Source organism: Nymphalis io, chromosome 19, assembly GCF_905147045.1.
Source record: "Nymphalis io chromosome 19, ilAglIoxx1.1, whole genome shotgun sequence".
Lineage (NCBI taxonomy): Eukaryota > Metazoa > Arthropoda > Insecta > Lepidoptera > Nymphalidae > Nymphalis > Nymphalis io.
This window is the reverse complement of record NC_065906.1, coordinates 2,588,812-2,613,303: the sequence shown is the minus strand read 5'-3', so window position 1 is coordinate 2,613,303 and position 24,492 is coordinate 2,588,812. Positions and strand designations below refer to the sequence as shown.

Below are 24,492 nucleotides of genomic sequence, written 5' to 3'. Positions count from 1 at the left end.
TCTGATTGCCGTCCCATCGGATGATTTGAAATCCCTCAGAATTGAGAGTGCATTTGTGTTTGCACACACTTGTGCACTATAATATGTCCTGCGCAGTTGGCTAATCTATATCAAGATTAGCCACCGTGACCGAAATCGATCATGAGGACGGTATTACTTCAGCTTTTTATTACTAGAGAGTGAATTCATTAAAACGAAATTATTTTCGCCTTAATAACTATTATTAATTTTTATTTGTATATACATATATATTTATGAATTTAATATAAATAATTCTAATGTAAGTACACAGTTTATTGGATTTTTTTAAATTACAGAATCCGCTTGGATCTTCTCAAGATCTAAGACCGTATCTGAAGAGACGAAGGCTATAGTAGACAAGTTTGTGAAGGACTCCAAGTTTCTGAATGCTGACAAATTTGTTTGGCCTTCAGTCAGCGACGAGGACTGCCGGGTCAACCCTTAAATGCACATAAAAAAAATTATACATTAAATATATGTACAAACTTTATTAATAATGTTTTTTTTCTGATTTCTTAGAACCTTGCTATGAGTTTTCACAGTACAACGAATTCTATAAAAATAGATACACCAAAGACATGAGTAATTAATACACAATAATTAATAATTATTCTAATTTTCAATCTTAATTCATTCCCAAGGTAGATTTTTTCTTTAAATTCTAATTGACCATTGACCTTTGATTCATTAAAATCTATCTTATATAAATCAACCTTTATCTCATGTACTTCGTTCATGAAAAACAGTATTTTATCTTCCTATTTGTTGTTACAGATGTTCAGTTATTTAATAATTTTTAATATCATTATCCTTTTAAAGCATAAGTCCGGTTCATTGACTTATTGAGATTTTCGGTTTTTTTTTAAATATATGCACAATATTTGAATTCATTAGTAATCAAGTTTAACAAGTCAGACAACTGCTTTAAAAAAAACAAAAGAAAATATTCAAATGTTCCACAAAAATAAATTTATACTAAATTATATAAACCTGAATAGTTCGTTTGTTTCAGCGTGTTATTCAGAGGATTAAAAAGTACAAAATAAAAAATAAAAACTTTTTGCGTCAGATAGGCTACTTATTTAAAAAGGTTATTGACTTTATTATGACATCGCGCCAAGACCTACGGCAGACCCCATAATGCTTACTGCATGTTTACCGAGGATGAAACTGCGTGGAGCAACCTGTATATAATGTTCATTATCATACTACCAGTAGCAATTTACTACTTTTTTTTATTAAAAATATTAATTTACATATTTTAATATAACCACTAATGCTGATTTATTTTTTCTATTTTTGAAATTTAGTAATATTTTATTACGTATGTATATGTAATACCTTATAAATCAACTTCGCCTGCTTGGTATTCGGTTTGTGACGATAACCCTTCAAAATCTGTCATCGTGATATTTTACCGTTCAAGTAATTGATTGTCGGAGACTTTGCAATGCAAATAACTGCAACGGCTGGAAGGATAAGTGAGCCAATGTTATTATAGGTACAAGGGACATAACATATTACTCCCAAGATTGGTGGCGCATTGCCGATTTTAGGGACGGTTAATATTTCATACATCACCATTGTTTATGGATACCTGCATATCTGAGATCTTCAACATGAGGAAGCGAGTGAGCTTATTTAGCTTATAGTTTTCTCAATTTTAACGTTTCAAGGTAAAGTTGGCAAAAACCACAAAACCCCAATATTATTTCTACTTAGATAATAATTGGTGAAATATAGACGTTTATAACTTGGTATGAAATATATTATATATTGATTTATGCTTAATTTGTTGAGTTTAATTTGCGTCGGGTGCGTTTAGAACCACGGTTTTAAAACGTTTTAAAGATTACTTTAATTTTTCATCATTTCCTGAATTATGCATCCAAGTAGCATGCTGTAAAGGGCAAGTTTTATCTCCATAAGATTGTCTTGTAGATACAATGAGTAATTCTTTGTAATAATTAATATTTTATTTCTTATAGTAACAATACAACTTTATATATAGCTTACAATCAAAGAAATCTTTATTATTTATCATATTAGTATAGGTTTTTAAGAAATTTGAAATTTCGACTTTTAGATTTGTGATATTGTTATGTATTAAATAATAATATTTTAATCATTTATAATTTAATAAAACCGTTGTCTTCCTGCGGACTTTGCGATCACATATCCCAGATACCCCCTCGATTATATAAAGGGCCCAGACTTAACGCTCAGTGCAGTGGAAGGTACTTAGCCTCAATATCATTCATAACAATAAATATGAAGTAATTTAATAATAATATAGAATTTATTATACGAGTGAGAAAACGCAGGACCGCTGGACGACCGCTATCGAATTAATTTATGCATTTTTAAATGACGATCGAGTGACCTAAGATTGTGGTCAATATAAAAAGCTTGTATTCGTCTAAAGCGGCTAAGTCAACGGCAGGTAATCAGACGAAGCAAAGCGCTTCAAGAGAATACCAAAATGAACCGTTTAGCTCTCCTCATCTTCGTGGCTTCAGCCTCCGCCTACATCACCCGCGATTCTGAGTGTCCCAAGTTCAAAAGTCTTGACAACTTCAATTTTAAGTCTGTAAGTATCAAATGACTAATATAGTTTTATACTCAATAGCCACATAGCAATCGGTCCCTTTTTGTGGAGTCACAAGAAAGACTAGCTATCAGTTTCTCTAATAGTAACTGATTTTCTCTTTGTTAAAGAGATATACTCGTACCTTTAGCTTTCGAATATTATTTACCTCGTTATGTGCATTGTACCCTGGAAAAGATAATAATTTGTCTTCTCCAACTGTCAACATCTCAACCATTGAAATACTACCATTTACTGGTAGAAGGGCTTTCTGCAAGCTCGTCTGGGTAGATACCACACACTCATCAGATATTCTACCGCAAAACTGCAGAACAGTATTGTTGTGTTCTGGTTTGAAATGTGAGTGAGCTAGTGTAATTATAGGCACAAGGGGCTTAACATCTTAGTTTTCCATAGTTAGTATAAAAAAATAATAATTAGAAAAATAGACTTAATACTAGAAGATTTCTAATATATGTGATAATGTTTAATTTTGTTATTTGCAAATCCGATTGTATTTTCGTCTATTCGTCTGTTTGTCCATGTAATCTTCAAACCAGCTAAAAACAACCAATGAAAATAATCATAAGAAGAATTCCTGAATTATTATATATGGTTTAGTCAGTATTTCATCAAAAGTGGTTTGAGTCTAACAACAATTACAGCAATTTAAACGCGCGGGCCCGTTGCCAATAATCAATAACATAAAAAAATTCAAAAAAATTAATTAGTTTGTTGTCAATTAGTCACGTCACATAAAGTAATGAGATTTATAAATCTAGATTAATTAATTTTCTTTTTAGTTTAGCGAAGGCGTTTGGTTCGAACGCGCGAGGTACCCTGATGACATTGTGAAAGACGGTAAATGTGGTATCGTTAAATACAAACAAGACGGTGATGTCAAGAAAATTAAGTACACATTTGTCAACAACCACAAACCTATGAGCTTCGAGGGTACTGTCAAGTTTGCAAACGACGCTGAACCCACTGGCAAATTGATTCACCATTTGCCTATAGGAGGTACGTATAAACATTCTAAATGTTTCCAATTTTACGTCCTTAGATTATAATTCGTTAAACAGTAGAAATTGATAATATATCTTCTTACAGCTAACGGCACTAACATTGATATTGATCTGAACATTCTGACTGTTGACTACGACAACTTCTTCATCAGTTACTACTGTCAATTCGACGAGGTTAAGAATAGCTACCGAGGTAATCATAAATAATCAGGATACTTAATATGTTATGGCTACTGGGTAGCAACAGGTACATAGATCTTAACAGTTTACGATCTGGAGATAAAATTCAGATAAGTGGATTTTAACTAATAATCACAGGTTCAAATCATTTTGTCCTGCGAAAATGGGTAATTTATCTTGAGATTGGCCGCCGTGACCGAAATGGGTCAGAAGGACATTACTGCATCTGCTTACTACTGCGGAATGAATTCATTACAATGAAATGATTTGACCTTAATAAGTATTATTAATTTTTATTTGTGAGTATTTAAGGTTTTAATGTAAACAATTCTTATGTGAATACAATCATTGGATTTTTTAATTTACAGAAGCCTCTTGGATCTTCTCAAGATCTAAGACCTTATCTGAAGAGGCCAAGTCTATATTAGACAATTTTGTCAAGGACTCCCAGTTTCTGAATGCTGATAAATATGTGTGGCCTTCAGTCAGTGACGAGGACTGCTTGGTAAACGCTTAAATGCACATAAAACGTTTTTTTTTTTTTTGTAAAATTTTTACTAATGTCAATTTCTTGCAGAAGCGGCATTGTATTTTTTTTCAGTAATTTTTTATTATAATTTAATTGCAATGATAAAGAATTGTAAAAGATTAAATATACATATGTACGAACTTCATAAGTGATGATTTTTTTTTAATTAAAAAGAACCTTATAATTAACTTTCACAGTATAAAGAATTATATAAAAATAGATTCGCTGACGAATGGATACACAACAAGTGACAATTATTCTAACTTTCAGTCTTGATTCACTCTTAAGTTAGATTTTTTTTCTTTAAGTACCTACAATCTTAATCTCTTGTTTACTTCTATGCATGTTATCCTTAAACAAAAAAAAAAAAACAATGATAACTCGTTTAATTAAGGAACAGTCAATAAGGAAAATAGGTATATTAAATTATTGTTATATTATTTGAACACTGACAATACCTAATCAGTTATTTTCGGGATCGACGGCAGATAAACAAGGCAATGCGCAACCGACTTCAAAAGTTGCTATAGTTTACCATTTTTATATCGATTTTAATGTTTTTTAAAACTAGTAATCGTACCTATATATACTATACCTTATAAAATCGTAATTTTTATTTGTTTGCTTGTGTCGGATTCACATAAAAACAACGAATCCGAAATAGTTATTATTTTACTACACTTTTTTATTATTTTAATACATATTTCTTATAAGAATGACAAATACAAATATATATATACCAGTATATAGACATCTGCCAGTTACAAATATAATTGAAAAAAAAAATTGTTCAAATTTTATCATTATTTTAATAAATTTAAGCTATAAGAGTATATTAAAATATCATAGTTATTTACATCAAAGACTTAAAAATATATACAGATAAAAAACTAAAAATAGCTACAATACAAATCATGACCGCGTAGACCATTCTACGCGGTGTACGAAATGACCGGTGACAGTAGTCCTGTCACTAGTACGGGTGTTACATGAGGTGTTAAATTTTTAATGAAGTTTTTTGTACTTAGTTTCAACTGCAAATGGAGCAAAGACTATGTTTGTTGATTTTGTACCAAGAAGTTTTTGCTCATAAGACAATAACACGCGCGTCACGGGCAATCCTGAAATGTGTAACGACGAAATTGATGTTCATTCAAAAAGTATAATTACAGAAAATTAAAATGTTGTAAAATAAATAAAAAAAAATTTCGTTAACAAGATCAATATATTTTTCTTATTATTAAATATTATTAGAAATCAAGATAAAAATAGGTTTTCAAAAAGAGGTAAATCAATATAACTATTCAACAATAAAGTAAACGTAGACCGACACGTACATAATAGATATACAATAGAATAAAGGAATTAAAACTGAGCAACTGAAATATTATTTATGAGATATCCGCCACAACCGACAGTCCAAGCAGAAGTGTCTTAAAGCTAGCCCGGCCGGCCGATGAGCTCGGCAGGGCCAGTCCCCACTATGATGATCATCACTTGATCAAGTCGCGCCGCTAGGCCACGCCCCGTCGGAAGACATTCTTAACAATATAATAACATAAAACAATGAAGTATATAGTAAGCGAGCCACGCATACATGGGTGAGTAGAGAAGTGGCGGAAAATGGTCATGACGGAACAATAGAGGGTCACAACAATGGCAATTTAATAACTTAGAGATTATATTATATCATTTGATATTGATAATACCAATGAGAAAACGCGGTTCGCTTAATTACAGCTAGCGAGCTACCTAATAGATTTTTGATTGAAATAATGAATATTCAGTGTTGCTTCCACTAACTAACTGGACCATCGGCTCTCTAAAAGAAGAGGAGATATTAGCGCAGCAGTGGGACAATCACAGGATGTTACTTTATTATTGGTGGAATATATGACCTTGGAAACTAGGTTATTATGTCAGGTGTGTCTGTTCACTTACACCGGCTCACTCACCCTTCAAATTGGAACATAACGACACTAAGTATTATTGCTTAATTGCTTGGTGATGGAATATATGATGAATGATTCGTACCTTATCCGGACGTTCTTGCGCAAAAACTTCAACTCTCACTTTAAGATACGGAACTTCAAAAAAATTTAACACTATTCGAGCGTAGACATTTTAATTTGATAACCCTGTGCGTTAAAAATTTAACCCCGTGATTGGAATGAGTATAAAAGCGTGTATTCATCTAATATAGCAAAGTCACGCTCGCAGTTTGACAAAATAAAGTGCTGCCAACATCATAATGTACCGTTTTGCTTTTCTCACTTTCTTGGCTTCAGTATCCGCTTACGTCATCCTCGACTCCAAGTGTCCTGAGGTTAAAAATGTTGACAACTTTAATTTTAAATCTGTAAGTATCAACTGTTAAGATTGTTTTTTTTATAGTATAAGTATGTGGATGGTCAAATATTCGGTAGTAAGTGGTCATCATTGCCTAAGAAATATTAACCATTTCTTACATGGCGAATGCGCTACCAACGTAGAATATGATGAGTGGGTGGTACCTTCCCAGAAGGGCTTACAAGGCCCTACCACCAAGTAAATAAATAATATTACTTTAACATGTAATATTCAGTTACAAAGCATATAATATATTTTATGGAAACTGGTATACGTTCTGCACAATTAGAAAATTTTCCTCGATAATAGTCTTATTGGATTGATTGGAATTATAATTTTATTAATAGTATGGCAATGGCGTGTGGTATGAAATCGCGAGGTACCCTGATGACTTGGTGAAGACCGGGAAATGTGGTGCCCTTGAATATAAACAGGAAGGCGATGTAACGAAATCGAAATACACCTACGTCGACAACAACAAACTGATGTCCATTGAGGGTACTGCCAGACTAGCTCCCGACGCTGGTACCACTGGAAAATTAATCCAAAGTCTTCATTTCGGAGGTAATCTTATGAAATAAATGTCTACTCATTTATTAGTATATATTTTTACTTTGACGGGCCGGTTGGCGTGGTTGGTATATAATTGCCTTTCACGCCGAAGGTTGTGGGTTCGATTTCCACCCAGGACAGACATTTATGTACATGAACATGTCTGTTTGTCCTGATTCTGGGTGTAATTATCTATATATGTATGTATTTACAAAAGAAATGTAGTGTATGTAGTATATCAGTTGTCTGGTTTCCATAGAACAAGCTCTGCTTAGTTTGGGATCAGATGACTGTGTGTGAACGATGTCCCAAAAAAAAACAACAAAAAAATTGAAATTATATTTTCTTTCAGAAAACGGCGCTCTCGTCGAAAGTGATTTAAGCGTCCTGACTATTGACTATGATAACTTCTTCATCGATTACTACTGTCAGTACGACGAAGTTAAGAAAAACTCCCGAGGTAAATGAAATTATCAACATACCACAGAACTCTATGCGTAATTGTTCTACCCAGCTGCCCATCTGGGTGGGTTAACCCACAACAAACATATTTACGTTTTGAAGAGTGAGTTAGTGTAACTACACGAAAGGGACATATTCGTAAAATCTTTGATCTCTAAGCTATATTCCAATAGCAAGAGAGATAAAGATGAACAAACCATAAATTTGTATATTCAATAATTCCATTTGCTTATATAATAAGTTGGTTGTTATATATTTATTTATATCACGATTCCAGTTTACTACTTATATCAACTTTAATGTTATTATCAAAGTTCCGATAACAACTTTACCGACGTTTAAAGCGCTAGGTTTTTCTTAAAAGCCGAGATGGCCCAGTGGTAAGAACGCGTGAATCTTAACCGATGATCGTGGGTTCAAACCCGGGCAAGCACCACTGAATTTTCATGTGCTTAATTTCTGATTATAATTCATCTCGTGCTTTACGGTGAAGGAAAACATCGTGAGGAAACCTGCATGTGTCTAATTTCACTGAAATTCTGCCACATGTGAATTCTACCAACCCGCATTGGAGCAGCGTGGTGGAATAAGCTCCAAACCTTCTCCTCAAAAAGAGAAGAGGAGGCCTTTAGCCCAGCAGTGGGACATTCACAGGCTGTTACGGTTACGGTTTCTTAAAACCACAGATTATTAAGATCTAAAAAAATGACGTCATGTCATTTCAAGGTCAAAGTTGTTTGTTTATCTTCACTCTTTCCGTCATTTGATTCGGCTATGTGACTGTCGGATTTGAGATGGCGGCTTCAAATCTATCTACGCACCATTGAATGTTTATGTGCTTAATTTGTGTTTATACTTCATCTCATGCTTAGCGAGGATGGATGTGAGAAAACATGCATATGCCGGAAATAATTCTGTCAAACCACTAAACCTTCCTTTTCAGGAAGGTTTAGTGGTTCCTCCTCCTTTTTGCGGTAGTGGGTAATTTTTTGTCTCTTGATTATGATTTCCACACGGAAGTGGATTTATTAAAAATAAATTATTTTAACAAAAAATAAATTATTTTGAGAAGTATATTCTATTAGGTTTTTCATTTACAGAATCCGCGTGGATCGGCACAAGATCGAAGACTTTATCTCAAGAGACTAAGGCTGCAATCGACAAGTTCATAAATGACTCCAAATTTCTGAATGCTAGCAAATTTGAGTGGCCTTCATTCAGTGAAGAGGACTGTAGGGTCGATGCTTAAATACAGATACAAATACATTCAAAAGTTACAAAATATTACAACCATGCCAAGAACTTGATTTTTTTCAAAAAAATTATTGCCTGTGTCAATTACTATAATGTAAGGATACTAACGATATATATCCAAATCTGTTAGGCGTTTAAAAGTTATGGTGAAATAAAAAAACTTAAATACTTGCATAAATTTATACTTATACATAAAGTCTAAATCTAAAGTCTTATTTATTTGTTAATTTAAAATTATCAACGAGTAAATAATATATCATTATTTATTACATTAAAATAAAATTGTATTTTATTCATTGCATATGTTATTATTATATATTTAATATGTAATTACATGATGTCTAATAAATGAAACACAGTTTTAAAAAATACAGCGTTTATATTTTTATTTCGAGCATCCGATTGTTACCAAAAATTGCTAGTAAAGAAATCAGTCTCGAATTTGTTAGTAAAACCACAATTTACATCGGAGAAATCCTTTTGTACAAATGACTGTCTGTGCTCCGCTAGCTCGGAATATTTTGAAAGAGCATTTTCAACGTTCTTAAGGGTGTCGCCTTGTAACTTTTCCTTTTCTCTGGACAGCACCCATGTGAAGACTGAAAAAGTATTATTTTAAGATACATAGGTTTTTTATGCCTGGCAAGCAAAATTCGCATTGACTTAACAAACTTTATTTAAATGGGAAACGTCGATGTAAAGTTTTGCATTACTATATTAATGCCGTCCTAGTCTAATCGTCAGAGATCAATTTTAAAGAGAACTGCGCAGGAGATATTACAGTACACAAGTCTGAGCGCAAGCACAGGTGCACTTTCTATTTCTTCTATAAAAATGACACTACCGGCTGGAGAACCGGCTGGAGAGCTGGTAAAGCCGTTCCCTCCGGAAAGCCATGCCAGGTTTTACGTATCAGCTACGTCTTCTAATTGCTTGATAGTAAAACGCAATGACGGAAAACGGAATTCCACCCTGGGATCTCCGGTCCACATTATAGTAAACTAGCCAGTGGACCAACGAGGCAGACATAAGAAATATAGACCTTAATCTAAATATATTGATTAGTATTTTCCTATTTACTGATAACGCGTATATAGGAATTATTTTTATTTTAGCTAATTAATATTAATCTAAATTGTTATTCTTGTTTCCGTGTGTTTTGCATGTTGTGTTTATAAAAATGCGAATGCGCCCACCTTAATACAGGCAAAATAAAGCTTGTACAATTGTAATGTATGGCTCTTTCAAATGGGTTTTGATGTGTGCTTTGTTGATAGCCTTTTAAATAAATATATAACATAGATTGAAATTAAAATATAACAATATTATCTATATATTTATAATTTTACCGTAATGAGTCCTCAATTTCTTCTTTAATGTTTTACAAGTGTAAGCGATAGCATATCCTTCATAATCAGTTGCCAATATGAAAAATGGGAATTGCAGTACCTTATCTGAAACTCAGAAAGTGTATATGAAATTTCGTGCATGTCTATAACGACGCCATATTCAGATTTTTGTTATTTTAGTAATTTGACACAAGATATAATAGATTATACGATCGAGACTAAGATAAATTTACTTAGTGGCTGGGTACTGGATAGGTAATACCCACTTATCTTTAACTTTATCCGCTAAATTGCCACCTACCTTGGGAAGTAAGATTTTATGTCCCCTTGTGCCTGTAGATAAATAAACTCAGACATCCTTCAAACCGGAAAACAATAATACTAAGTATTGCTGTTTTGGCAGTAGAGAATATGATGAGTGGACGAAGCCAAGGGTAAGTACACCCTTGGCTTGCACAAAGCCCCACCACCAAGTCAAGTATCTTCAGAAAGCCAGTATTTAAGCAATCATAACGAATTTAATCTATCAATAAATAATTCTATACATAGTATACTTCGCAACTTTATGTAATTAGAATGATGATACAATATTTTGGTATCTATGTATGATAGTGATCAATAAATGATAGTGCATTATTGGCGTTTTATAGCATATACAAAGAGATTATATTATAAATGGCAGATTGGACTGTAAATATTTTAAAAGTTACTACTATTTCTAGATACTCTTGTTGCAGTATTTAATCCATTTGATATTACTTTCATATTATTTATATCGTATCGTCGTATCGTAACTGCCTGTGAATGTCCCACTGCTGGGCTAAGGCCTCATCTCTCTTTTTTGAGGAGAAGATTTGGAGCTTAGTCCACCACGCTGCTCAAATGCGGGTTGGTGGAATACACATGTGGCAGAATTTCAGTGAAATTACACATGCAGGTTTTCTCAGAATGTTTTCCTTCACATGAAAATTCAGTAGTGCTTGCCTGGGTTTGAACCCACGATCATCGGTTGAGATTCACGCGTTCTTACCACTGGGCCATAATATATATATTTATATTTATATTTATATATATATATATATATATATATATATATATATATATAATATAAAAATAGGTAGGAAGACTGCTTTAGCACAACCTCAATGTATCAAATGAAATTTGCCAAAGAAATAACTCGCTATGGAGCAATGCGATGTTACAAGCTCCTAATCTTCCCCATTAAGCAATGGAGGCTCTTGCCCAGCAGTGGTACAGCTTTAGACTCCTACTACACTACTCACCTCCATCCTCATGACTAACTATGAACTGTGCTTTATTCCCTGCATCGAAAGTTGGGTCAACTCTTGCGAAATACGATTTCTGGGTTCTATTTCCTTGATCCACGTCAACATATGTCTCCCTTAAGGTATAACCAAGATTATCTTCTTGGAAGTTTAACGAAGCGCAATCGTAAATATTTCGACCATCGCTCGCGTAACTAGCGACGTTGTACCAGATTCCTGAAAACTAGAGTGCCAGGGATTAAGTTACAATTAAAAGACATTGTATATAGTAGTAGAAATCAAGAGAAAATATTATGAAAGTTTTCTGATATTTCAGTACTCTGCAAAATATTCAAAGATAGCATGACAGTATTTTTGCTGTTTTTGTTATGGATTATTTACAAATCAGACGAAATTATACAAATTGTAAGTTCAAATTAAAAGGCTGATTTTGATGCATATTTATTTTGATTATATGTATATTTAAGATTTTATTATATATATACCACTTATCACGAGATTTTAAAAACCTTGCGCTCAATTGACTTGAAATTTGTTAAAGTTACTCCTTCCCAGACGTAAACGCTCATTAATAACGGATTTTACGCAAATCCTATTCAAAATACATTTTTGTTATTTCCTAATTTACCCGTTAAATAACTATCCTATCGTCCCTCAGCCAGTGAATCAGATAGGTAATTATAAAACGAACCGTAAATCTCCGTCCTCAGAAAAAAAGAATAAATAATGTAAAATAAAAATACAGTAAAGAGTCATATTTTGGTAACTTAATTATTAAACTAATTTTAAAAAATATATTTAAACAAGCATAATAAAATTACTCTTCACCAACTCTTCGTATATATTTCTTATCTAGAAACAAAAACAATCTTTCGTAGAAGTTTGTTCGTCTTCTTTTGTCTTTTTATAAAACGTACACTTACACGTTTCGGAGTTCCAAATTCAAATCTTTAACGTGACCAAGCCACTTTAATCAAATTCCGTCCAATAATCAATTTTGTTATCATCCGGACATTAATAATTGGCAATATATTGGCACGTATATTGACATTGGCCATAAATGCCAACATAGTAACTAATCTTTACTAAAAAAGTTATATCAGAATTCATTTATTAATACTTACGTTGTGTACGACATCAAAGCAATTGTTTATCTTAATACTAAAATATAATCGATAACTAACCTTAGTGTAGTCGAGATTTTCCTGTATCTTCACATTTGGACATTCGCCGGGCAATGTGAACTCTGCCCCCGATGCGTAATACATACAAAAACAACAAAAACTAAATATAGAGAGCATTGTGGAAACGAGCAATCACGGTGAACGTGCCGTTTCGAATGCTGGGGTCGCGTCCCACGCGATAATTATTAAATGATGGCCGTCTCTCATATAACACATTTAAATTGCATCTAAATTGAACAGAAGGGATTCTTATATAAACGTCCTCCGGTCGAGTTTTTTATAGATCCAACTTAAGATTCATTGTAATGTAAACGCGAATAATACCTACACTTATAAAATGGTTTATCCTTACGACGTATTATAAAATCCATACGAGTCTAAATGTAGAAATTTAGAAAAATAGCTTTGTTTTATAGCGTCTGCGACCGCTAAAAAAGGTTTTTTTGGAAGTTTCAATTTAAGAAAGAAATTAAGGGGAGGGGGGAAATTGTAGTTACAATTTGTATTTTATTATAATTAAAATTTAACGCGTGTAAAATCGCGTCAGTCAGCTTTAGAATAAAATAAACATTGTGATGCATTATATGTGCTGTATGTAAATCCGTAACAGCCTGTGAATGTCCCACTGCTGGGCTAAAGGCCTCCTCTCCTCTTTTTGAGGAGAAGGTTTGGAGCTTATTCCACCACGCTGCTCCAATGCGGGTTGGTAGAATTCACATGTGGCAGAACTTCAGTGAAATTAGACACATGCAGGTTTCCTCACGATGTTTTCCTTCACCGTAAAGCACGAGATGAATTATAATCACAAATTATGTAAATATATATTTTATTTATGTTATTTGTAAATGTGGTCATTATTTATATTTATAATGAAATCATATATAGAAACTAACGCTTCTGAGACACATTTGGATCTATGTGACATCTAATTCTAATAATAAGGAAAGTTCTGTATTTGTTTTCGAGTTTCTGTTATATCTGGAATACATTTAATTATGTTGTCATTAAATATTTCGGATTCACAAAGTTCTTTGTTGAGAAATTATCAACACACTTCGAGAAGACAGATTTCCATCATCATGAAGCGGAAACATCATAATTTTGCGACGTGATTTCGATCTGATCTTACATTGGTTTATATTTAGCACTTACTCTTTTGGCGGCTATACTGCGTTATTGTGTTTTTTATTTTGTAAAATCTGGAGTCTAGATGTTAACAGTGTGTACACTCCTGTGCCTCGGAAAGCACGTAAAGACGTTAGTTCCACGCCTGAACTGTTTCCGGCCGTGTCGGATAATGCCGTCGACGAAGCCGCCGGACGAAACTAACGCTTAAAAAAACCTGTTCTTAGTGGTTTGAAAGAATAATTAGGGAAGACGTACTCTGAGATGTACCGGATCATTGATGTAGGTTTGACAAAATTAGTGAATGCGAAGGTATTATAATATTACATATAATATTTGTACTTTGATTGCAAAATCGGATATTTTATAAAAATGTATTAATTACGAGGTTTTTAAAAAAAACATCAAAATCGAAAGGGATAGTTTGTATTAACAAGTTTAAATTCCATGAAAACATTAATATTTCAACTTAATTATTAAATAATAATATATTTATAAACATTACACTGGTAAAACACATACGTAATGAAGAGATATGATGCATACGCTTTGTATGCATAAAAGTATTATATTAAGCGACCGTGTTTTATTCTTAGTGTCATGATAATTTAATTAACCAAGTAACGATAACCTTTACACTAAACAATCTTGGTCCGCTGATGATTCTCTGTCAGGCAACGGTACAGTGGACAGTTATAATGTTGAAATTAATATTATTAGTTTTTTCTTTTAACCCTGTGTTTGGATATTTTACGTTATCTGGAAGGTGTCCTGATAATGTCGAATTACAGGAAGATTTCAGATTGGCTGACGTATGTATAATTAAATTGATTTGTTTTGATAATTTTCATTTTGAAATAGATCATTGAAACATTATAAATATATTGTGGTTTGATATAGCGCATGTTAACGTAATCGGAGATAATTTACTGGTGGTAGAGCTTTCTGCAAGCTCGTCTGGGTAGGTACCACCCACTTATCAGATTGTCTACCGCAAAACAGCAGTACTTGTTATTGTTGTGTTGCGGTTTGAAGGGTGAGCGAGCCAGTGTAATTCCCAAGGTTGGTGGCGCATTGGTGATGTAAGTGATGGTTAATATTTCTTACAATGCCAATGTCTATGGGCGTTGGTGATCACTTACCATCAGGTGGCCTATACCTATGCTCGTCCGCCTACCTATTCTATATAAAAAATACTCACTGTTCGGGGTTTCAGTTAATGTTGCCAAAACATTACTAAATACAACAAGATGTTGTGTTGGATCTTTGTCAAGACGAGTCAATCTTAATTTCTTATTATAATGGAAAATGGAAGCCAAAATTAGTATAATTCTAAGTTATCATTTTTGAGTTTTTTAAAAAAAGTTTTAAGTATGTCCAGAAAAGTCCAACATTACTTATAATATATTCAACTTTTTTATTTATCTCTTTTTAGTTTTATGGTAAATGGTACCAAGCCTATCACTATTCAAGCGATGGTCAACAACTTAACAATTGTTCCACGATCGAGCTCATGACCAGACCTTCTGGGATCTACGTCAACCAGTCCAGAGTGGACCTTGGGCTGTTCCATCGGTTTAGTATTGGAAAGTTGGATATACCATCAAATATTGAAGACGCTGCGAAGTTAGATCTCATTTTTGTATTTAAGAATTCTCCAAGAAGATGTGAGTATCTTATTACAATGACTGTAATTAAAATTGCAATAAGCTATGGTTGCTTAACAGATTAGATGCCTGTTACATAGACTGCACTTAAAATGGCAATTAGATTATTTGATGTGACATTGGTATATATCAAATCCTGACTAATACCTTTCCACTTGTATTTTTATATTTTCATAACGCCAATCTAATATCCATTTAAAATGTTATACATAACAACTAAGATGCTACATCCAAGATATAACATAACAGGTGTACCTTGTTCCTGGATTTTTTCCTAATTCATTCTTCAAACCAGTAAACAAAATGAGAATAACTATAACAGCTTGCACAAATTATTCATTACTGGTTAAAAATTGTATTACAAGATACAACTGAGACACTAAGGAGATCACTCATCTGTGAGACTATCTAAGCTTAATTTTGTGTTATAAAATTCCAGTGAAGACGAGGAAATATCCATTCCGTGTTCTAGCAACTAACTATAACTACTACGCTACTGTATACACCTGCCAATACAGTCAGCTAATTGACAAACATGCAAGTAAGTGTACAAGTACAATTGAAATTGATCTAACACTAAATTATCACCAAATCAGACGCTCCGGTTGGCGAGGTCGGTAGATACTTGCTTTTCACACCGAAGGTTGTGTGCTCGATTCCCACCCAGGACAGACATCTGTGTGCATGAACATGTCTGTTTGTCCTGAGTCTGGGTGTAATTATCTATATAAGTATGTATTTAGAAAAGAAAAGTAGTATATGTAGAATATCAGTTGTCTGGTTTCCATAGTACAAGATCTGCTTAGTTTAGGATCAGATGGCCGAGTGTGAATAATGTCCCAGGAAATTAGTATTATTATTATAAATATTAAAAATATGTAATGTATCAATGGCCGTTAATACATCTGGTTGACTTCGACACCGTTTGACCGAACACCATGATTGTAGCTACTTGACATGACTATGACAGTGGTTACTTGAATTATAAATATATTTTTTTATTGTTTTGTACCTTAATTTTTTTTGTCTTTGTTTCTTTTTGGTGAATAAAGTTATTTATTATTATTATTTATGTTTAGAAAAAATATTCATAACAACAAATCACATTTTTGTAAGAAAGTAGAGTTACTTTACTGTCTCTGTTATTCTCTTACCTAAAAAATCTTGTTTATATTATGTTTTACATATTATATATAAATCATGTCATCATGTTTGAAAGGAACATATTCTATTTCAGTTTACGTCTGGATTCTTTCACGGCATCCTACTTTAAATGCTGTATCAAAGGAATTAGCAATTAAGCCTCTTCAGCAAATTGCAGTAGATACAGCCTCGCTAGTTAAAGATGACCGAAGCAAATGCGCTCCAAAGTACTATGAAGATGTTCAAGTGGAACCAACTACGTTTAGGTTTCCCGTGCCCATTTAAGGCATGATAACTTTACAATGTGTGTATGTTTTGAAAATTATTATGTAATTTTAAATAATTTTTTATCTGTATGACTTAAATTCATTGAAATTAAACCATCATCAAGAGAAAGCGATGTAGCGTCATTATTAATCAATTAAAATAATTTTCTTATATATCCCTTCTTTAATACATCTTAATATTATCTAGCAATATATAACAATATTTACTTTTAGTTTTTCTATGGACTTATCCTAGTGGCACAAGTGTTAAGTGAATTATAAGCTTTTTTTTTAAAACAATTTCAAAATGGCAGACGAGAAAACGATTAGTTAACGATTTCTTATACCACAGTCATCCTTCAAACTGGAACAACAAAACAAAGTATTACTGTTGGTTGTTTCACAGTAGAACCCATACAGACAAACTTACGCTAAGGCCACCTGTCTATCTGCCTTGGACTAAAGTTTTGCTTGCATATTTGACATTTATTTGCCATACAATCTTAGACGCACTATGAAACATGTCCTGGTTACGGAATAATCCTAGTAAATTTGCTTAAATTAATCCATACAATAATATGAGATAACACCGATTATTTATTTATAGGCAAATGTAAAAATATTTATAGGCGTTTTTTTATTCAAAGTAAAATGTTTAAATAAACATTATTATATTAGAAATATGCATAAAAATTAAAACCTTGATATCGTAAATATCTTGATCCGACTAAATCACCATTTCCTATCCTATGCTTAAAATTCATCAAATATATCAAACTTCCTCATAAGTTTATCCTTTAATTACAATGAAAGTAGAATATTTTACTTCATTTCTCATTATTAGTGTCATTGCTATAAACAGCGTGAACATGCGCAGACCAGTGGTAGTTACAATTATTTTGGTCGACCTTCTCCAAATACGCAACGCTACCGAATGGTAAGGCATTCAGTTCTTGACGCGCTTTTTCTGTTAGTTCAGGGCCAAGTGTTGTACTTCTTGATAGAATCCAAGCTACAACTGAAATTTTAAATTTTTAAAGATATTTATATGAAGTTTTCTCGTACTAGTCGGTACCAGGCACATGACTGAAATTCTACTTTATTCAAGAAAAGATTTTGTTTATGGATAATTAGATTGTCTAAAAGGTTTTATTCAAAAGCGCTTCAATAAAAATATAAATTTCGAAGTCACATTTCTGACTAGGAATGTTTCTAATAGTTGTTGGTAATTTGCAATAACGTTTCGTTAAATATAGGAACCAAAACACTAATCTTATTAATTTTTAATAGCTTAACTGGTAATAATACAATTCCATTTGTAAGTATTACCCAGTCTCAGTTATCAATATCAAAAGGAATGCCTCGTTGGTCTAGTAGCTAGATATAAGGCCGCAAACCCGGATATCCTGGGTTCAATTCCCAGGTCAGGACAATAAAAAGTTATTGAGTATTTCTGTCAAAAAATTGTCAATAGCAGCCCGGGGTCTGGAAGTTGAAAGTGTTTACACTCCCGTACCTTGTAAATCACGTAAAGCTGTTGATCCTGCATCTGAACTCTTTCCGGTTATATCGGATTTCTATCCCATCGGATTACGAAAGTTAGGGAATAGAGAGTGCACCTGTGTTTTCGCACACACTTTTGCACTATAATATGTCCTGCGCAATCGGTTAATCTCTCTTGAGATTGACCGCCGTAGCCGAAATCGGTCTGGAGGACCTTATTATCAATATGAATAATAATATTATCGTCATTGAACAAATGGTTGAACATTGAACGCTAAAGAATACTATACATATGGCCATAGAAAATCTTACCATATTTGAGGTTTAATATATCATTGACTTTACATCCATAGACGATCGCATAGTTTGAATAATCCGTTGTTATTATAGACAGCGGGATACCGACCGGATCTGAAACAAAGAACAGTTTGAAACGAGTAATAATTCGAAGGAAGCGACTAATTTGATAGACAGACTTTCTTTATTAATTGCTGCCAAAGTACCATTACTTAGGAGCCGTGTCATTCGCTCATTCTTTATTTATTGCACTATGAATAATAGTTGGCGAATAAGCGAATCAAAAAAAATTTTGGGACGTTTTAGATAGACCAGAATTTCATTCAATTTTAAACTACAAAATTAAAAACACTGGTGCAGTAGGATTTTTATTTGTTTGTAATTTTAGTCTACTTTTTGAATTTGAGAGAGACGATTATTAGTTTGATTACAAATTAAATTTAAGTTATTAAAATATTAAACTGATATTACTCAAGAAGATAACGCTACAAGAATATTTCAATTTGATACAACGTAATAAAATTAACGTTTAAATTATCTTTGAAATTTAAAACACATTACTATATTGTTTAATAAGTAATCGATAATAATCTTGAGTAATATATATTTGATGTTTTTTATAGCTTATATTGTACCTTGATAATGTACCTACCTCCTGGTAGTAATTTGTATACCCATTAGTTTTATTTTAGACTATTTACTTTTAAGAAAAGTCTTAAATTATTCTTATTGCCTTCCCATTTAAGAAGTTGTAATATTGAAATTGAAGTGGTACTGACGTTTTGAGGTAATTGTAATTAGTTTCGGTTTTTTTGCAAGGTTTTGTTTAACTTCCTCCGTTAGTATGCCTGAGCCAAAATTTGTAACTGATCTTTAAACTCGTAATCTTAACCCCTATGAAATGAGCCGCTTATTTTTTACAATCGAGCATTTGAGACTTATGATAAAATGTAGCTACGGTTACCATTATGTCAGACTGTCATAACTCATAAGCCTACACAATTAATGTGGTGGCACGCTCGATAACATTGCGTGTATCACGCAAAATCTTGTTAGAATTTGTTTACAGGATTTATTTATTTTTTGTTAGGATATAGGCAGTTGCTTAATGCTAACGTGGTTATAAAAATTTCCTAGCGGAATAACATTCAAGAAAATCGGCCCGCTGAGTCATATACTCAGGTACTTTGAATGGTTATCACTCTTTCGCCATTTACTTTACCGCTAAGCAATCACCTTGAGTGAGCCTCACAAATCCTCCTCTCCCTTTTTGAGGAGAAGGTTTGGAGGTTTATTTATTATAAAGTATTAATCTATATGGCGTCTATGGGTGACATACCATCGGGTGATCCTTTTGCTAGTCTACCTCATAAAAATAAAGACTTTCCAAACAAAAGAAGTCTAAGGATTTGGTTGTATATATATGTTTAGGTTGTATGTATATTATTATTACTGACCAATATTATTCTCCTCTATGGCAAAAACAGCTTCATCACCGGGTGCATAGGAGCTGTTCACGTGTAGTGTGTACTTAACGCCATTTTTTACATAAGCATGTTGGAATTCGATTCTCCGGCCGCATTGCTGGATCAGTTTGTACGCGCAGTTCCCAGCTTCCTCGTACCATACTGGGAATCTCTCGATCACGTTCCATTTTCCTAAAAACTGATAAAAATATAGAGAAATACATCAAGTTGGAACCAAACAGCTTAAACGTCATTTGCATATTCTATTTGTCGATATAACTATTTCATGTTACATTATTATACGCGAATGATTATTTATTTAGATGTGTATGTGTGTTTGTGTCTGTACATATAAGTGCATATGTATTTATATATGAAAGTAGTTATTTTATTTTATTAAGTTAATATTAAGTGAACACTATGCCAGATTTTTGGCACCTTTGCATACTTTTTAATCTACCTGTTCTTCTTTTATATTTTTTGAACATTATGACTATTTACTAAAGACAATAAATCAATCAATAAAGTATCATATTAATGAAGTATTCGCCGGTCCGGTTGGCGTGATTGGTAGATATTTACCTTTCACGCCGAAGGTTGTAGGTTCGATTCCCATCCAGGACAGATATTTGTGTGCATGAACATGTCTGTTTGTCCTGAGTCTGGGTGTAATTATCTATATAAGTATGAATTTACAAAAGAAAAGTAGTATATGTAGTATATCAGTTGCCTGGTTTCCATAACACAAGCTATACTTAGTTTGGGATCTGATGGTCATGTGTGAATAATGTCCCAGGATATTATTATATTATTATTATTATCATCATATCAATATATGAATTTTATAGAACTAAGTAATCTCGCCGCGTCTGTCTGTATTTAACCCGTGCAAAGCAAGGTCGGGTAACTATTAAAATATAAATTAAAAAAAGAAATAGAAGATATCACTTACTCTTTCTAATTCGAAGTATTTCATAGTTTCTACGTCAGCACACGATCCAAACAGCAATACTTGACCACAACAAAGCATTTGCGAACTTAAAACTATTGTTATTATTATAAATATATTTTTGACCATTTTAACAACTGCATGTATCTAACTGATGATAAAAATTTCTCTTAAAGACGCGCAGATATTTTTATCGGTGGCGACTTTTATCTGTGTTTGATATGGTATCGAGATATTTGTTATTTGTTAGGCGTTTTGACTGGAAAGTATTGTATGTAGAATGTATAGAGGATGAGAATTATTATGTTCATAGACATGAGCCGAGATGTCCCAGTGGTAAGAACGCGTGAATCTTAATCGATGATCGTGAGTTCAAGCCCGGGCAGTCACCACTGAATTTTCATGTGCTTAATTTGTGATTTTAATTCATCTCGTGCTTTACGGTGAAGGAAAACATCGTGAGGAAACCTGCATGTGTCTAATTTCACTGAAATTCTGCCACTTGTGTATTCCACCAACCCGCATTGGAGCAGTATGGTGGAATAAGCTCCAAATCTTCTCCTAAAAAAGAGGAGAGGAGGCCTTTAGCCCAGCAGTGGGACATTCACAGGCTATTACGGTTATGGTATAGACATTTATCTATATCACTAGGTATTATTAAAAGTTCTGCCACCGCGTCTGTCAATCTGTCTGAACGCGATAAGCTGAAAAACTACAGAACGGGTTATCACCAATTGGTGTGATTCACGAGGAAGTGTTAACGTATAATTTATGTTTTGTATATATTGGCTGAAATACGACGATGAATGTTGAAGATGTTGAAAAAAGATATGCCGACTGGGAGCTTTACTAGCGTACGTCGCGTAAATCAATTGAGTTCAATGAATAATAATAATTTGGACGAGCCGGTTGGCGTGGTTGGTGGATGCTTGCCTTTCACGCCGACGGTTATGAGCTCGATTCCCACCCAGGACAGATATTTGTGTCCATGGACATGTCTGTTTGTCCTGAGTCTGGGTGTAATCTTCTATACAAGTTTGTATTTACAAAACAAAAATAGTATATGTAGTATATCAGTTGTCTGATTTCCATAATATAAACTCTGTACAAGCTTAATTTGGGATAAGATGGCCGTGTGTGAAAAATGTCCCAGGATATTATTATCATAATATTACGTTTTAGGTAGGCTCTTATTCAACTCGTGCGAAGCTGGAACGGGTAACTAGTGAATAAAATATGTCTCTGCTAATTACTTGCCTTGTCTATAAACTATGAAAATGAAAGGTCAACGAATTGTGCGTCGATATGAGTGAAGTATGTGAAAGTTGTTGGTTGGTGACCGGTAGGTGGGGTCCCGGCGGCCACTTCCGGGGGGGTTCGGGGGCCCTTCCGTCCGGCGGGTCAGTGTATTTTTCCTTTTGGCAACCACTTGGGGAAACACGCCTCCACACTTTGCCCATCCCTATCGTGGATATACATCGCTCGCTTCACGTCTCTTTTCCATTTTATTTTTCCCAAATGCCGCAACAAAACAGAAATAACGGTCGTACAGCGGTACACACTCCCACCATACCCTCGCTGTTTGAGGTCGAGTTCTCTAACATCCGAGGACTCCACACTAACCTCAACGCTGTCCACCACCATCTCGAGACAGCACTTCCAGCAATGTTGTTTCTCACGGAGACACAAATACTCCGTCCTGCCGATACCAGCTACCTTAATTATCCCGGCTACACGCTTGAAGAATCCTTCAAAGCGAAAGCCGGAGTATGCTTGTTCGTCAGGACGGATGTTTGCTGTCACCGACTGCGCTGCTTGGAGGACCCCTCCTTCTCCATGTTGGTGGTACGTGTGGACCTGGTTCGTCAGAGCCGAGTCTACGTGTGCCTCTACAGATCCCACAATGGTGACTTGGAGACAAGCCGATTATTTGACCATCTTAGTCGGGTGGCAGATGCTGCGCAAGAGCAATTTCCTAACGCGGAATTGGTGTTTTTGGGGGATTTTAATACTCACCATGAATCCTGGTTGAAATCCCTCAAAACTGACCATGCTGGAAGGACTGCTCATGCTTTTGCTCTCACACATGACTTGACCCAACTGGTTGATCAGCCCACCAGGATCCCAGACATTGATGGGCAAGCACCATCTCTACTGGACCTTCTGCTGACTTCTCACCCGGTGGAATATCAGGTTGTGGTTCAGGCTCCTCTTGGCTCTTCGGATCACAGCCTTATTTCTACCAGAGTGCCACAGGCCAAGCTGCCGCCACTAGCGGTATGCAAACGTCGCGTTTGGCACTATAAGTCGGCGGATTGGGACGGTATGCGCGATTACTATGCGTCGGTCCCTTGGAAGGAACGTTTCTTCAGTGGGAATGACCCGACAGCTAGTGCCGCTGCTGTTGCTGGCGAGATCATGCTGGGAATGGAATACTACATTCCTAGCTCAGATCTCGTCAGTAGGAGTACGCGTAACCGTTGGTTCACTCGTGAATGTGCCGATGCTGTATCATCTAAGCAGGCGGCATATCGCAAGTGGATCAACGGCTGCATAACCGGGGCATCTAACATTGACTCACTGAAAGCAAACTATAATAAAAATTCCAAGTCCTGTAGAAAGGCATACACGAGAGCGGATGCACAGCGCATTGTACAGATTGGTCATGACCTTGTTTCGCATCCTAGGGGCTCCCGTAGCTTCTGGCGTCTGACCAAGTCTGTGCAAAACAATTTCTGCCAACCTTCGCTGCCACCGCTCAGAAATCCGGACGGATCGCTAGCTCACAGTCCGCAAGAGCAAGCTGATCTCCTGGTTAAACTCTTTGCCGACAATTCCGTCATCGATGATTGTAGTGCACTGCCACCTACAATACCTGCATGTGGCCATACGATGCCTGACATTAAAATCAGGCAACGTGATGTGCGTGCGGAGCTGCAATCACTTGATGTACGGAAAGCTAGCGGTCCCGATGGAATACCAGCCATAGTGCTGAAGAAGTGCGCAGCGGAGCTATCTCCTGTGTTAACGCGCCTGTTCCAACTTTCTCTCTCAACGGGAAGTGTGCCGGAGGCTTGGAGAAGAGCTAATGTTCAAGCGGTTCCCAAAAAAGGGGATCGGTCTGACCCGGCAAATTATCGGCCAATAGCTATCACCTCAGTACTTTGTAAGGTGATGGAACGGATTTTAAACAACCAACTGATCCATTACCTAGAAGATCACTGTCTAATTAATGATCGTCAGTACGGGTTTCGACCAAAACGGTCCACAGGTGATCTTCTAGCGTACGTAACGCACC

At 34.6% G+C, this 24,492-nt stretch overlaps 6 protein-coding genes across 8 annotated transcripts in view; 4 read left to right on the top strand and 2 right to left on the bottom strand.

Moving 5' to 3' along the window:
* Positions 1 to 472, top strand: part of LOC126776225 (bilin-binding protein-like) — a 39,626-nt gene extending 39,154 nt beyond the window's left edge. For both annotated transcript variants that reach the window (XM_050498542.1, XM_050498544.1), the window contains one exon: positions 318 to 472. In XM_050498542.1, the coding sequence (XP_050354499.1) occupies positions 318 to 466 (149 nt within the window). In that variant the 3' untranslated portion in view covers positions 467 to 472. The remainder of the gene's footprint in view (positions 1 to 317) is intronic.
* Positions 473 to 1,670: 1,198 nt separating this feature from the next.
* LOC126776228 (bilin-binding protein-like) lies at positions 1,671 to 4,392 on the top strand. Its single transcript, XM_050498546.1, has 5 exons — positions 1,671 to 1,697; positions 2,465 to 2,611; positions 3,412 to 3,628; positions 3,719 to 3,826; positions 4,182 to 4,392. The coding sequence occupies exons 2-5, from the start codon at positions 2,504 to 2,506 to the stop codon at positions 4,328 to 4,330; spliced, it is 582 nt and encodes a 193-aa protein (XP_050354503.1). The 5' UTR covers positions 1,671 to 1,697; positions 2,465 to 2,503; the 3' UTR covers positions 4,331 to 4,392.
* A 1,808-nt stretch (positions 4,393 to 6,200) lies between these two features.
* Positions 6,201 to 9,126, top strand: LOC126776227 (bilin-binding protein-like). The gene is made up of 4 exons (XM_050498545.1): positions 6,201 to 6,701; positions 7,039 to 7,255; positions 7,596 to 7,703; positions 8,806 to 9,126. The coding sequence occupies exons 1-4, from the start codon at positions 6,594 to 6,596 to the stop codon at positions 8,952 to 8,954; spliced, it is 582 nt and encodes a 193-aa protein (XP_050354502.1). The 5' UTR covers positions 6,201 to 6,593; the 3' UTR covers positions 8,955 to 9,126.
* Positions 9,127 to 9,318: 192 nt separating this feature from the next.
* On the bottom strand, positions 9,319 to 13,092 carry LOC126776224 (insecticyanin-A-like). 2 transcript variants are annotated; one of them, XM_050498537.1, is made up of 4 exons: positions 12,779 to 13,092; positions 11,592 to 11,817; positions 10,309 to 10,419; positions 9,319 to 9,558 (listed from the first exon to the last, which is right to left on the bottom strand). In XM_050498537.1, exons 1-4 carry the CDS (start codon positions 12,893 to 12,895, stop codon positions 9,365 to 9,367), a joined length of 648 nt encoding a protein of 215 aa, XP_050354494.1. In that variant the 5' UTR covers positions 12,896 to 13,092; the 3' UTR covers positions 9,319 to 9,364. The 2 variants fall into 2 exon arrangements, with proteins under 2 accessions (XP_050354494.1, XP_050354495.1); XM_050498538.1 differs by having other exon boundaries at positions 10,309 to 10,413.
* A 1,408-nt stretch (positions 13,093 to 14,500) lies between these two features.
* LOC126776223 (insecticyanin-A-like) lies at positions 14,501 to 17,113 on the top strand. Its single transcript, XM_050498536.1, has 4 exons — positions 14,501 to 14,715; positions 15,339 to 15,570; positions 16,010 to 16,111; positions 16,808 to 17,113. The coding sequence occupies exons 1-4, from the start codon at positions 14,563 to 14,565 to the stop codon at positions 16,996 to 16,998; spliced, it is 678 nt and encodes a 225-aa protein (XP_050354493.1). The 5' UTR covers positions 14,501 to 14,562; the 3' UTR covers positions 16,999 to 17,113.
* A 693-nt stretch (positions 17,114 to 17,806) lies between these two features.
* On the bottom strand, positions 17,807 to 21,323 carry LOC126776156 (insecticyanin-A-like). Its single transcript, XM_050498455.1, has 4 exons — positions 21,198 to 21,323; positions 20,237 to 20,444; positions 18,795 to 18,893; positions 17,807 to 17,997 (listed from the first exon to the last, which is right to left on the bottom strand). Exons 1-4 carry the CDS (start codon positions 21,321 to 21,323, stop codon positions 17,807 to 17,809), a joined length of 624 nt encoding a protein of 207 aa, XP_050354412.1.
* Between the last annotated feature and the right edge of the window lie 3,169 nt (positions 21,324 to 24,492).

Bases quoted from the DNA above. Each gene is read 5' to 3' on its own strand.
- LOC126776223 (XM_050498536.1), top strand. From the start codon at position 14,563: ATGATTCTCTGTCAGGCAACGGTACAGTGGACAGTTATAATGTTGAAA. The intron at 14,716-15,338 runs GTATGTATAATT...ATCTCTTTTTAG, and splicing joins AAGATTTCAGATTGGCTGAC to TTTTATGGTAAATGGTACCA. The intron at 16,112-16,807 runs GTAAGTGTACAA...ATTCTATTTCAG, and splicing joins GCTAATTGACAAACATGCAA to TTTACGTCTGGATTCTTTCA.
- LOC126776228 (XM_050498546.1), top strand. From the start codon at position 2,504: ATGAACCGTTTAGCTCTCCTCATCTTCGTGGCTTCAGCCTCCGCCTAC. The intron at 2,612-3,411 runs GTAAGTATCAAA...TTTTCTTTTTAG, and splicing joins ACAACTTCAATTTTAAGTCT to TTTAGCGAAGGCGTTTGGTT. The intron at 3,629-3,718 runs GTACGTATAAAC...ATCTTCTTACAG, and splicing joins TCACCATTTGCCTATAGGAG to CTAACGGCACTAACATTGAT.
- LOC126776227 (XM_050498545.1), top strand. From the start codon at position 6,594: ATGTACCGTTTTGCTTTTCTCACTTTCTTGGCTTCAGTATCCGCTTAC. The intron at 7,256-7,595 runs GTAATCTTATGA...ATTTTCTTTCAG, and splicing joins CCAAAGTCTTCATTTCGGAG to AAAACGGCGCTCTCGTCGAA. The intron at 7,704-8,805 runs GTAAATGAAATT...TTTCATTTACAG, and splicing joins AGTTAAGAAAAACTCCCGAG to AATCCGCGTGGATCGGCACA.
- LOC126776224 (XM_050498537.1), bottom strand. From the start codon at position 12,895: ATGCTCTCTATATTTAGTTTTTGTTGTTTTTGTATGTATTACGCATCG. The intron at 10,420-11,591 runs GTGAGTAGTGTA...ACACTTTCTGAG, and splicing joins AGTTAGTCATGAGGATGGAG to TTTCAGATAAGGTACTGCAA. The intron at 9,559-10,308 runs GTAAAATTATAA...ATACTTTTTCAG, and splicing joins GAAATTGAGGACTCATTACG to TCTTCACATGGGTGCTGTCC.
- LOC126776156 (XM_050498455.1), bottom strand. From the start codon at position 21,323: ATGGTCAAAAATATATTTATAATAATAACAATAGTTTTAAGTTCGCAA. The intron at 18,894-20,236 runs GTCAGTAATAAT...TCTTTGTTTCAG, and splicing joins CATAGAGGAGAATAATATTG to ATCCGGTCGGTATCCCGCTG. The intron at 17,998-18,794 runs GTAAGATTTTCT...TTAAAATTTCAG, and splicing joins TATATTAAACCTCAAATATG to TTGTAGCTTGGATTCTATCA.